The 13842-nt window shown below is 40.6% G+C and overlaps 2 protein-coding genes and 1 long non-coding RNA gene across 4 annotated transcripts; 2 read left to right on the top strand and 1 right to left on the bottom strand.

Annotated features, from left to right (window-relative positions):
• Positions 1–2352: 2352 nt before the first annotated feature.
• LOC120054501 lies at positions 2353–5293 on the bottom strand. Its single transcript, XR_005477612.1, has 3 exons — positions 3577–5293; positions 3304–3462; positions 2353–2395 (listed from the first exon to the last, which is right to left on the bottom strand). It is a non-coding gene; the product is annotated as an uncharacterized LOC120054501 (long non-coding RNA).
• A 1144-nt stretch (positions 5294–6437) lies between these two features.
• On the top strand, positions 6438–7543 carry LOC120054500 (dolichyl-diphosphooligosaccharide--protein glycosyltransferase subunit DAD1-like). Its single transcript, XM_039001932.1, has 3 exons — positions 6438–6874; positions 7029–7188; positions 7292–7543. Exons 1-2 carry the CDS (start codon positions 6664–6666, stop codon positions 7157–7159), a joined length of 342 nt encoding a protein of 113 aa, XP_038857860.1. The 5' UTR covers positions 6438–6663; the 3' UTR covers positions 7160–7188; positions 7292–7543.
• A 747-nt stretch (positions 7544–8290) lies between these two features.
• Positions 8291–12689, top strand: LOC120054883 (piggyBac transposable element-derived protein 2-like). 2 transcript variants are annotated; one of them, XM_039002593.1, is made up of 6 exons: positions 8291–8373; positions 8926–9070; positions 9552–9631; positions 9772–9990; positions 10092–10307; positions 10474–12689. In XM_039002593.1, exons 2-6 carry the CDS (start codon positions 8935–8937, stop codon positions 12322–12324), a joined length of 2502 nt encoding a protein of 833 aa, XP_038858521.1. In that variant the 5' UTR covers positions 8291–8373; positions 8926–8934; the 3' UTR covers positions 12325–12689. The 2 variants fall into 2 exon arrangements, with proteins under 2 accessions (XP_038858521.1, XP_038858522.1); XM_039002594.1 differs by lacking the exon at positions 8926–9070 and having other exon boundaries at positions 8298–8373.
• Positions 12690–13842: the final 1153 nt, after the last annotated feature.

The following is a 13842-nucleotide window of genomic DNA, read 5'->3' as shown; positions in this document are numbered from 1 at the left end:
GTGTTTCCTTTATTTTGGCAGTGTAAATGTCTAAAAGTAATTCTATGTGAAATTGATGAACATGACCGTATTATGAAGTCAAGTTAAAGATGCTCCAGCCCAGGTTTTGTAGTAATATCAGCTAGCTTTTCTAAATGGCAGCTTTGGTGCTTAACAAAATGAACAACCCTGAAGTGTCACAAACTGATGAAATGGCAGCTACATCACAAACAGTAGAGTCTGCAACTGCTTTAACTGTTTGAAAACAGAAAATATATTGTATTTGTGATATTTACGTTTTTATACTGTATTATACCATGTAAGTAAATGATTTCACTTCAATATTTTGCCCTTATTCTGTATGTGAGAGAGAGGATAGGATAAACTTTGTTCCTGAGTGGAAAATTATCTTAGGCACAGTGTGAGAGAGAGAAAGTGGTATAGTGACAGAAGCAGTTCTACACAAGTACAATATTTGGTTGGGCCACCTCTCCCCTCCACCTTGCTGCAAAACATAAATTATTAGTGACCCTCCTTTGGACGGTTAATTTCTACACATTTTGCTATGGGGCATAGAAAAAATGTTGCAGTTTTAAAGCAAGTTTTCTGCAATTCAACATATTTTGCCATTGGGTGGTGTGAACATTTTATAACATATTTCATGCAATTCTACTAATTTTGCAATGGGGCAGAGATAAAAAAAATAATATCTGTTTTAAAGCAAAGTTCCTGCAATTTCAGACATTTTGCCATGACTTATGCCATGCTAATATGATATCGGAGTGAGAGTCAGTAACAAAATTAATGGGGGCCACCTGGAGGTCAGGGCCCTGGGCACGTGCACTGTCAGTATTCGGCCTCGATTACTACAAGTTTAGATAGTCTAGCCAGCTAACTACGAATACATTTTTTTTAAGATGACATGGCTAATTGAGTGACTGTCAGTGACTGACATAACAAGAAAAACTGCTGAACGATGCACAACCAAATGTCAAAATTGCACCTGGTGTATTCTACTATTCTTACACTTATAAGTTGAGACCCCGACTGAGTTCCTGAGTGTAGAGAAGGGAGAACCTTCCAGAAGGACAACCATCTCTGTAGCACTCCACCAATCAGGCCTTTATGTTAGAGTGGCCAGACGGAAGCCACTCCTCAGTAAAAGGCACATGACAGCCTGCTTGGAGTTTAAGCACACAGCCAAGAATACTCAGCAGGATTGGCTTCGGGACAAGTCTCTGAATGTCCTTGAGTGGCAGAGCCAGAGCCCAGAATTGAACCCGATCGAACATCTCTGGAGAGACCTGAAAATAGCTGTGCAGCGACGCTCCCCATCCAACCTGACAGAGTTTGAGAGGATCTGCAGAGAAGAATGGGAGAAATTTCCCAAATACAGTTGTGCCAAGCTTGTAGCGTCATACCCAAGAAGAATCGAGGCTGTAATCGCTGCCAAAGGTGCTTCAACAAAGTACTGAGTATAGGGTCTGAATACTCATGTAAATGCCTATTTTTTTCTTAACATTGCTAAAATATCTAAAAACCTGTTTTTGCTTTGTCATTATGGGGTATTGTGTGTAGATTGATGAGGGGGGGGGGGGGGGGGGGAAATCATAAATTTTAGTATAAGGCTGTGAAGTAACAAACTATGGAAAAAGTCAAGGGGTCTGAATACTTTCCGAATGCACTAATATATATACACACACACACAACTGATTGGCTCAAACGCATTAAATGCTGAGCTGTAATCGATTAATAGCATTCTTACATAGGTATTCCTCTTGTCCAGATGGGTTAGGGCAGTGTGCAGTGCGATTGTGTCATCTGTGGACCTATTGGGGCGGTAAGCAAATTGGAGTGGCTAGAGATAAAGTCAAGATACTATAATGGTGATCTTACTGTCAGTAATGACAACCTCTTGAAAAGAGAAACTTAAAAAGCCACATAACTCACACAGTAGGCTGTATAATATAAATAAAATGAAGCAGCATCATTAAATCAGTGAAACACAGACTTTCTTAGTCTACAATGTCGCAGATGCTCTGCACAACTCTGTTGAACTCCTCAGGCTGATCAGCATAGACATCGTGAGCTGCTCCTTCAACCATCTGAGACAAAGAAAGAAAAAGGGAGGGGATGGAGGCAGTGCGAGGTTCAGCTTTCCATTTCACTCTTTGTGATTTCAATATGGGTTTGGCTGTGATTTCTTATTTACACGTTTTCTCCTACCACAATGAGTGATTGGTGTCTTTTTACACTCCATCTCACCACAGTGCAGGTGTAGCTCCTTCTAGAGCGTCAACCTGAAGATCACTGATCAACCCCCCCAGAGTTCCCAGGTGTCTTGAAAGCACCATAAATCCAGAGAATGCCAGGTGGATGACAAAATTTGCCCACGAAGGACTGCCGCGCCGCCTTCCTGTTCAAGTGAGCACAGCACAACAAGGTGAGTCCAAAAATGTATTGTATGCTGCTGCATAAATTATGTAATATGCCAGGGAGATATGTATACTGTAGCTAAGAAAGTAATACTAATGTATGTTGTGTAGTAAGCTGTTAGTAGCCCATGTGCCTCACCCTAATAATTTGGTTCCTTTTCCCATCTTAACTTAGTCTACTGTTCTGACTTGGTGGTGCACATTTAACCTATAGCCTGTATCAGAGAAATGTCATCATTGAATAATGTAAGAGTTTGTCTGCTGATATGCCCCCTTTATTTATCCAAACGGTTCTGACTTGGTGTACAGGGAGAATACTGTAAGAACGGACCATGTTCTGAATTCTGTCGCTGTACATTTCAAAAGTGCTGAACAAATAGTTATATTGACTATGTCCATCCTAGCTCACTCATTAATGTCTTAATCGAAATTAGACAGCCTCTTATCCGCTCGTTGTCCCCTTATGCCATGGTTTGTACATCTCAATTGTCAGTAGAAACAACATTTGTTTAAGCAAGTCAGCTATGTGTTTTTAAAGGCAGTAAATGAGGCTGAATTAACTGTTTCGCTGCCAGACAAGGCTCCGCTGATAGTCAGGTGTAGCGTGTTGGGACAGCTTTATGTAGGCCCTTACAGTTTGTCACCGTTACAGTGCAATTAATGTATTGTTTAATGTTGTGTTGAGGCATGCAAGATTTACATGCTAAAATCACCACTGGACCTTGGAAGGAGAGATGGGGTAGTCAAGATTAGGGGAAAGAATTAGACAAAAGGTTATACGTATAACAGAAATCAGAAGAAATATTGAGTTTAGGTACCGAGTTAACCTATCTTATCTCTTATCCCTGTACCCTAGCCCATGCCACTCAGACAACCCCTGCCATCTCACCCCAGGGTCCTGAAACTTGGATCACTGCCAGTGGGTTGAAGAGTGTGGATAAGGAAATTAGGGCCTCAACCCAGCGAGGGCAGTTTGGTCGATCCTGAGGTTGAATCCACAGGCATGGGCTGGAAGCTCCAGGGGTCCACTAGAATCAGGTGACTGACTCTGACAGGGAAAGTAAGAACCATGTTACTCTAAGTTCATACATGTTATGCTCTTCGTCATAACACAAAGGATTGGCCACTAAAGAGTGTGTCAACTGTAAATTTCTCCTCTGACCTCTCGGGTATTGAATGGCATAGGATGTTGCCAAGTAACCACCTAGACTGTGACCAATAGGATCATGCAATCTAGGGCCAGGGCCCGCCTCCAGTGCGCTATAAAACTGACTGACTGCTCCTCAGCCAGAGCTGGGTCCATGGGAAAGTGGGGTCTGGAGCTGCGTCTGAAACCAAGCAAGTCAAACACAAACAGATGTCGCAAGTGACAGAGGGGGTCCATAGCCCTACCCCAAATCCATGGACCATTACAAGAGTTCTATGTGCAACTGGAAGAGAAGAAAAGGTAAATGGTTAGGCAGACTTAATGTAGTACAAAAAGTATTTTCACTGATACTTCACTGGAATAGTAAGTATTTCTGTGCTATTCAGTGGGCATAGAGGTGGGTGCCATGAGGGCCACCACCTGCACCCAGATACTGACCTACAGAGAGGACACACACACATAATTATCAACAGCATTAATCAACTGGCCACTAGGATGTATAAAAAAAAATGCATAAAAACAAGTTACTAAATGCTTAATCACTATCTACCATGCAAAACTGTTGTCAAACCAAAGTGCTCACTATTCTTAATTATTTCCAATAACTTACTTTGGTTCAGTCTCGTCTTGCATCGTTATACCAAATAGAGAAGAGGACAAAGGGACATAGTCAATGTATTTATAAAAAAAAAAATGCATTAACAACACGTAGAATCAAAGTTAATTGCGACCGACGGTCGCTGTTTTGTAAAATGGAACTAATGTAGAGTAAATTATACATGCGGGAGGGAATGCTGTTGTTATACCAGGGGTGTATTCAGTATCCCTTCCCGTATATATTCATTACGTCTTGCAACGGAAACCGTTAACCTACTAAAGGGAAGAAAACAGAACGAAACGGACCTACCTGAATTGGTCCAATAAAGTCGTTTTCGTTGCAAAACGTTTTGCCATCTGGAATTATTGGGACGTCCATACCCACATTGAAGTTGACATTTTAAATGGTAGGGTATGAGAAATCGTATTAACTCATATTTTGTACGTTGTCCATGCGTCGTCAATGGGCTGCGCGGTTTATTCGAGGCGATTTATGGACAAGAGTTCTCCTCCAATGAGTCAATTTGGGCGCTAACTAAAAACCCAACATTAGCATGAATTTCGTGAACAAGATGTACAACATAAAACATATTTTTCGGGTTAATTACTTGTTCTCTGTAATATCATATTGCTTCGTGACATTACGTACTTTCGACGAAAATAGGCAGGTTTCTCGACTCATACCATGACCACAGAGTTTCTAAACTTAGAGTCGCAACATCGCGAGACTTCCAGGAACGCTTGTGAAAGAGACCAAACAGACCAGGCTGGGGTTTGGGAAGTCAAATCCAACCTCGTGAAAGTGACAAACTGACACGTTTTCATTTTTCGTCAATTACAACTTTACATTGATGGAGGACCTTTGATTTGATGGCCGGCACATCCGCAGTTCGGCGCGAGACGACCGTTAGACCCGATTACTTGTTTCTGCGCATGAGTTTGGCTAACCAACGTCGCAGTTTTAGCTTATGTTCATACTGTACTGTCTTTGCCCTTATTTTGTGAAAGGGATGGCATTATTAAGTGATCATTCCAGAGAAGCCCGTGTTTGGCACAGCTGCAAACGCATCCTCCAAACACCGGCTTCGAGGGCATTATAATTTTTATACAATGGATTACCAACATATTCAAATAATGATTGCCATATTTTCATTAAAAGTTATTTGATGAATTTATTCATACTATTTCATCCTTCCACAAGATATAAACTGCTGGTCGTTAGTTCTATCGGTTCGGTTGCCAGAGACTCGACCCAGTCTTTTTGTTCTGTATCTATGGACGCGACCCAGTCGTTCGTTCTAAATGTTCCATTGCCATACTGGCTGGCAACGTTCTTATCCCTTGCTTGCTAGCTAGTCAACTACGGTTAATTTAAAGTCAAGTCATTTGCCATGTCTTTGTATATATCCATTAAAATTATGCCCGTTGATTCATGATTTTGACTGGCTGAGAAATACTGCCGGTCTGTCTCGCCCAGACTCCCAATATGATCAGTACTATGGGACGGCTGGAGATCGAATTTGAATAAACAATGTTGCAAATGTTGGAGAAACAGACAGCAAGGTTTATACAAATCTCCACTGTTGAAAACTACATGTTAGTCTAAAAGTAATGTGAGATAATGCCTAGATGCTTTTTATAGTGGATATCAAGTTTATTAATTGCCTGGCTGGGCTGATGAGACAGTGGATTGCACAGTCAGATGGAACAGAGTAAATAGGCATTTTAAAGTAATATATTTAGCCAGTGATCATTTGTGGATTATAAACTGGGTGGTTCGAGCCCTGAATGCTGATTGGCTGACAGCCGTGGTATATCAGACCGTATACCACAGGTATGACAAAACATGTCATTTTACTGCTCTAAATTAGATGGTAACCAGTTTATAATAGCAATAAGGCACCTCAGGAGTTTGTGGTATATGGCCAATATAACAAGGATAAGGGCTGTATCCAGGCATTCCGTGTTGCTTTGTGCCTAAGAACAGCCATATACCACACCACCTCGGGTCTTATTGCTTAAATAGACACAGGCTGGAATGCAGTTGTAACCAATCAGCATTCAGGATTAGACCCACCCATTGTATAAAGCGGCATGACAACGAACGCGATTGGTCGACAGTCTGCTGGGTGGGGTTTTATATGTCAAATCAAGTTGTATGTCACGTGCTGAATACAACCGGTGTAAAAATGAAATGCTTGCTTATGAGCCTGTTTTTCCATTCATTGGCCAATTTAATTCCTATCTCATCCTTTCTGTAATATCTCTGGTTAGGGTTTAGGACACTGAGGTATAGGTTTAGGGTAGGGACGTCCCAAGGATTCCGGATAACACTAACCTTTTCCCGTTCGCAGTTTTGCAATAGACGAAACGTTTGGCAGCAGAATCGGCGTAATGAATACACCCCAGTTTCAGTGACACGTCATTTTTGTGCGGCGTCTGACGGAAGCGACTTACATCTTGATTCTCTTTGCACGTTTTGGGTCTTTTTGTTCATAAGAAAACATGTCCAACTCGGTAATTTCAGTTATTTCTCGATTCTTGGAGGAATACAGGACCAAAACATCGAATAAATTGAAAGTGGTCGACGCCTACCTTTTCTACATCTTGTTAACTGGTGCATTGCAGTTTCTGTACTGCTTGCTGGTTGGCACCTTCCCATTCAACAGCTTTCTGGCCGGGTTCATATCTTGTGTTGGAGCCTTCATCCTGGGAGGTAATTTAAACACTCAACTGTAACTTTATTTGCACAATCTTGTGATATTCAGCTGTATTGTACATCAGTGAAGCGTGACGCTAACCAATGGCAGCCACCATTATTGTGAAATGGTTTCTGATCAACCCACCCCATTTTTCTGGCCTGCCTACAGTCTGCCTGCGTATCCAGATCAATCCAGATAACAAAGGAGACTTCCTGTCCATATCCCAGGAGAGGGCCTTTGCCGATTTCTTATTAGCCCACACTGTCCTGCACCTCGTGGTCATTAATTTTATTGGTTGAGAAACTAATGATTTGAACCCTCAGACCAGGTGTGAACAGTATGCACAAAGTACAACATCCTCACAGTAATTGTTATACAGTGTTATGAATCTGCATGTTACTGACATGGTTCTTGTTTATTTCATTTCACAGATTAACAACAGACTTGACCAAAATGCACCTGTCACCTCAAGACAACATTCATACAATAAGATTTTGCCACCCTAATTTACCCTAACTGTAAGTGCATGGGCCGATCAATAATGACTGTAATAATACCCACATCTTCTACAAATTTCTGTCACTCAACTGTCAGTTTCTCAAATAATTATTTTGTACTGTTTGTATGATTGTTGCAAACCACTTGAGATTGTTGAAATAAAATAAAAATAATTGTTGAAGAAAGTTGTGATTTTAATGGAATATTTCTTTACCATTATTGATAATGATTTTCTGAGCAGACCATTCAATAACTAGGACTGGAGACAACTCCCCAATCGGACTTATTCTAAAGCTACTTGAACTGTAGGGCTGTTTCATACTACATGTGTATGACCTAATGATTAGCTATATACAGCAATATTCAAATATAAAAGACATGATAAATTCCCAGATTGTTTTTTTTCTCTGACACCCTCCAAATCTTTCTATTTTTCATAACTAATGTAATGATTACACCTTTATTAATTGCTAGCAATCAAAACTTGGCCAAGTCTGTTCATCTTGGTACATTGTTCTAGTTCAAAATAAGGCAACAGTAAACATGTTGTCCCCCACGAATGATGCAGAAATAAGCTAAAGAAAAAGGACAGCTCTCCACACGACCTCTTCAATAAGTCTTGTGAGAGCGAGAGCTTGGTAAGTAAGTTCTGTCTCGTATGACTGAGTGTATCACTAACTATGATGAAACAATTTTAAGAAAAGGCAACCGTAAACACGAGTAATAAACGTTTCCGAGTTCCCAGTTGTTTTGAACGTGACATTAGTCAAGACAGATCTTTTTCGTTATCTGACGCAACTGTGGGGCAGTAGGATTCACTTTCGTATATGCCCAGCAGAAGGCAGTAAAATACAGTTTAAAGGGAAATAAAACATATTTTCAGACTTTGTAGCTAGTATTTTGGTATTTTCGAGATTCCGTATGTGCAACTACCAAAATATTCCCCGACCCCCATATATTTCCAGAGAAAGGTTTCTATACCGTTTTGATACTTCTGAAAGCATCCATGTAACTGGTAAAGATATTTTCTACACATATATTTATATAAACTATGATCGTTATAATATTGCTGACAAGTTGGTGTGTAGCTAGCTATTCAAGCAATATGCTAGTTAGAACTAATTATCAAGAAAAACTAGCGGCAGCCAACTTGCTAGCTATTGTAGTTAGCTTGGGCATTTTCACATACCGGTAAGTTAGCTTTAATAAAGAGTACATTTGGAAACTCTGGGTATAAGGAGCCATGAAGACGAACGTGTGAAGTTCATAAGAGCATCAAAGTAGATGTCAAATGAAAGCTAAGAGTGTGTGTGCCTCTGTTCCTTCATAATCGAATGCAGCTGGATATCTTTGTGGATCTATCCAGACTTTAGACTGTTCGAATCCACATCCACTTGAAAGCGTTTTGCTACACAAACTCTAGGGGAAGAGGGATACACACACTTTCTCAAATGCAGATCTCTAAGGAGTAAATCAGTGAATTGTAAACATCTTGATAGTAGTAATCTTGTAATAACGATTAATTCAATTGTCTGTCAGTCATTCCACTCAAATGTATTATTCACAGATTGTCACCATGCCACTGACAAATGCTGAAAAGCAAAGAAGATACAGGCAAAGGCTAAAGGAGAAGGGGAGTTATGAGGAGGTCAAAGAAAAAGACAGGAGGAGGCACAGTTTGAGAAAAGCAAAGGCTAAAAGCCAAGGAAAATGTATGTTTCTAGTGTTTTGTGAGTTTGATCAATTACCCTTTCAATGTATATTTCCATACAAATTATTTATAACTTTGTGTACCTATTTATGCTACATCATCACAAAGAGAATGACATTCAAATCCATAATTAATTTCTGTGTCTAGAACAGAGCAGGGACCCATCATTTCATTCCGTTACCATAAATATGTTACCGGGTGTTAATCCACTTCACTTACTGTACTTTAATAACCAGATACTTTTTTTGTATAACTAAGTTGTCATATCACAAAGCTGACACCCCATTCTTTCAGCAGACATCTTTTAATCTTATTTCAGAGCAGATATTTACGTTTTTGGAAAACGTGGTCACACATTTTGGGGAATTTACTTTTGCTCTTAGTAATGTCCTGTTTATATTTGCTGTTTTATTCTATTCCTTACTCTGTATGTGTCCTTGGATCTTGAAAGGTGCAATAACATGTATTATTATTATTGACAGGGCATGAGTTTGATCGTCATCTGCTGAAGATGGATCAATATGGGAGATATGAAAGCAGTGGTCAGCCAGGAGAGCTTTTTGTAGGTTAACCCACATTTTTATCCATTCTTCAAAATGAGAAGCAATTAATTCTACAATATCTAACACAATTGGCTGTTCATTAACAAGTTCTATTAGTCAAATAGTTTATTTCCCTAACACCAACCATGGTCTGTTCTAGGATCACTCACTGCATTGGAGGCAGGTCAAAGAGGAGGCTGAAGAATGTGAGATTCAGCAGAGCCAAGGGTCAGCAGTTTCATTAGGAGTTGAAATGTCCCAGGTTTGTCTAAAGGAGGACCCAATTGAACAAGATCCCTCCTTTGATACAGTTTCAGACATTCATGGAGTCACAGAACAAGAGCGTGTACATAAACGCATGAAGTATCTCAAAGTAAAGGTAAGTAGCTATATCCTTAACTGCGCACGCCTTGTTACAAGGCACAGAGTTATTGTTAGAAATAAAATGATACTGAATTAATTATGTTTTCTCCGTGTCAGGTGCTGCCTACTCTAGTCCCAGTCAAAGAGGAGTCTGAAGAATGCTCCCTTTTACCAGTAGATGAAATTGTCTCAATTACAGTGAAGAAAGAAGAGAATGAAGACTGGTTGAAGTCAGAAGATGAGGATGTTGTGAAAGTGTCAGTGCCTTGGGAGCTGTTGGAAACATCACCATCATCATCATGTTCAGATACAGAGGACAGTGATAATGTGCGGGTGAGTTCAAACATTTAATAATAGACTGACTGAAATAGACACACTTTGAGATGTTTTGTAAGGTTAGGTTTGTGTGCATTATCTCTTTAGTTTTGCCTTTGTCAATGGGCCTCCTAACGATATTTTATGGATGTTATGGAAAATGTCATGTTTTTTTCTCTGATAGCACATGGACACAAAAACCCTCAGTAGAAAGAGGCCAAGAGCTGCTGTGGCCATTCTACCACAGGATCCCCTGGAGTCAGAGGTGGAAGACCTAAGTGACTCAGAGGATGATGACCTAGAGTATATTCCAAAACCAGGAGATCTGGAGGACGAGTCCCCTTCTAAGCTTACAAAAGGAGATGCTTCCCCATACCCTAAAACCCCAGAGTCTCCCAAGAGAAAGAAGAGAAAAGGCAGAAATGTAATTATATTGGTTCCTACAGACACACATAACCACAATCTCGACACAGTTGTAAGCCCATGTAATTCTAGTTCCTTCAAAACACAGCCAAGACATCCGCTTTGGAAGAAGGCCGACATAGATTCCTTCCAAGTTCCAGATCCAGTGTTTGTGGCACCACAGTGTGTTCAATCCCCCTATCAATATTTCAAGATGTTTTTCACTGATCAGATGATTGCACACATTGCTGAGCAGACCAACCTTTACTCTGTTCAACAGACTGGATCCTCAATCAACACAAACTTTGGAGAGATTGAGGATTTCTTGTCTATGCTTCTCTACATGGGTGTTTTTGACTTTCCAACCTTTGTGGACTACTGGCATTCTGACTCTCGCTTCCCACCTGTGGCTGATGCCATGTCTGTGAGAAGGTTCCAGTCACTCCGCAGGTTTCTTCACTTCAATGACAACATGCAAAATAATCACAGTCCTGACCGCTTCTACAAGATCCGACCTCTTTTTAACATGCTGCGTCAACAGTGTCTCCTCATACAGCCAACCAACAGGCAAAGCATAGCTGAAGTCATGGTAGCTTACAAAGGCACCAAAGCAGGAAATCTTCGTCATTACAAATCTAATCAGCATGACAAATTTGGTTTTAGGTTATTCTCTCGGGGCAGTTCTTCAGGTATTATCCATGACCTGCTACTGTACCAAGGGGATACAACATTTCTCAACAGTGGGCTAGATGAAGATGAACAGAATCATCTGCTGAGTACCAAGGTTGTCACCACTCTCTGTACATCTATTGCGGAGCCAGAGGCTACAGTTGTTTTCTGTGACAACTATCTCATCAGTCTTGACCTGGTCAAGTCCCTGCAGGCCAGACTGGGTGTGAGGTGTATTGGCACTGTGAGAGCAAAATGCACAGGTGGAGCAACTGCAATGGATGACAAGGCTCTTGCAAAGCTAGGGCGTGGAGCATACGACTACTGTTCTCAAGAGGGGGTGATTGCTGTCAGGTGGTTGGACAAAAAGAGTGTCTCAATACTAAGCAATGCATGTGGAATTGAACCTCTGGGGAATGTTAGGCGGTTCTGTCGGGAGACCCATCAAAAGATTGATATCGCATGCCCATCAGTCATGTCGGCTTATATTCAAGCAAAGGAGGGCATCGATCTGTCTGATATGCTGGTGCGTCTGTACAAGACACCTATGAAGGCACGCCGGTGGTACCTACCTCTGTTTGGATACATCCTTGATCTGTGCATTGCCAATGGTTGGCTGATGTACAAGCGGGACTGTGACCTTCTCAAGGAAAAAACAGTGCACCTAAAAAGGTTTCGTTTGTCTGTGGCAGGGACTCTAAAAGTAGTCAACAAACTCCCAGCCAGGGTTGGCCAACCATCAGTTCCTCCAAAGCGCCTGCACAATCCCAGAGCGTTACAGCCTACAGCAGATGTCCGTTATGACTGCCTTGGACACTGGCCTATCTTTGGGGAACAGAGAGGAAGGTGCAACCTGTGCGTCAAGGGCGTCTCGAGGTGGAAGTGTTCCAAGTGTGGTGATGGAAAGTTGTTTTTGTGTCTGAACAACAAGCAGCAGTGCTTTGTGTGTTATCACCAGAAGTGATAATTATCAGAGCACAATAATATTATGTTGGATTTTTGTTACATAAAAAAATATTTGTTCGAAAACATTAGTTTTTGTTGTTTTCCTATTATATGGAAGTTTCCATGAAGTTGATGGACAATCTAATTGTTCTCACTGTTTCAACATTGACGCTGTTAATTGTGGCCATTTTTGCTGTTACTGTGATGCCTATAATTTTGTATAATTTGAACTACCATGAAGTAAATGTTACTTTTTTACTTATGTTTTACTTATCTTGAACATGGTTTTGTATTATTGTTTCATAATGACATGTACATTTACTAAGGTTTACTGAATTATTATAATTTGTGTTGCACAAATAAAAATGCGCTACTTGTTTCTCACTGTTGCCTCTTTGTTCAGAAGTTTCTTTTTTCCACTGTTTTTTTTTACTATTCTGCACCCTACCTACCTATACTGAACAAAAATATAAAACGCAATATACAACACTTTTAACGATTTTACTGAGTTACAGTTCATACAACACAATCAGTCAGTTGAAATAAATAAATTAGACCCTAATCTATGGATTTTACATTACGGGGTAGGGGCACAGCAAACAGAATTAGTTTTCCCCACAAAAGGGCTTTATTACAGACAGAAATACTCTGAAATAGTTTCATCAGCTGTCCAGGTGGCTGGTCTCAGACAATTCCACAATTCAGCCAGATGTGGATGTCCTGGACTGGCGTGGTTACACGTGGTGTGCAGTTGTGAGGCCAGTTGGAAGTACTGCCAAATTCACTAAAATGACATTGGAGGCAGCTTATTGTAGAGAAATTAACATTCAATTATCTGGCAACAGCCCTGGACATTCTTGCATTCCATGCCAATTGCACGCACCTTCAAAACTTGAGGCATCTGTCGCATTGTGTTGTGTGACAAAACTGCACATTTCCGTGGCCTTTTATTGTCCCCAGAACAACACGCACCTGTGTAATGATGTGTAACCTTAATTTAACTATGCAAGTCAGGTAAGAACAAATTCTTACTTACAATGATGGCCTACCGGGGAACAGTGGGTTAAGTGCCTTGTTCAGGTGCAGAATGACAGATTTTTACCTTGTCAGCTTGGGGATTCAATCTTGCAACCTTACGGTTAACTAGTCCAACGCTCTAACCACCTGCCTTACATTGCACTCCACGAGGAGCCTGCCTGTTACGCGAATGCAGTAAGAAGCCAAGGTAAGTTGCTAGCTAGCATTAAACTTATCTTATAAAAAACAATCAATCAATCATAATCACTAGTTAACTACACATGGTTGATGATATTACTAGTTTATCTAGCGTTCCCTGCGTTGCATATAATCGATGCAGTGCGCATTCGCGAAAAAGGACTGTCGTTGCTCCAACGTGTACCTAACCATAAACATCAATGCCTTTCTTAAAATCAATACACAAGTATATATTTTTAAACCTTTAGTTAATATTGCCTGCTAACATGAATTTCTTTTAACTAGGGAAATTTTGTCATTTCTCTTGCAACAGAGTCAGGGT

Source organism: Salvelinus namaycush, chromosome 10, assembly GCF_016432855.1.
Source record: "Salvelinus namaycush isolate Seneca chromosome 10, SaNama_1.0, whole genome shotgun sequence".
NCBI lineage: Eukaryota > Metazoa > Chordata > Actinopteri > Salmoniformes > Salmonidae > Salvelinus > Salvelinus namaycush.
The sequence above is the reverse complement of the archived record's forward strand: the minus strand, read 5'-3'. Positions and strand labels throughout refer to the sequence as shown.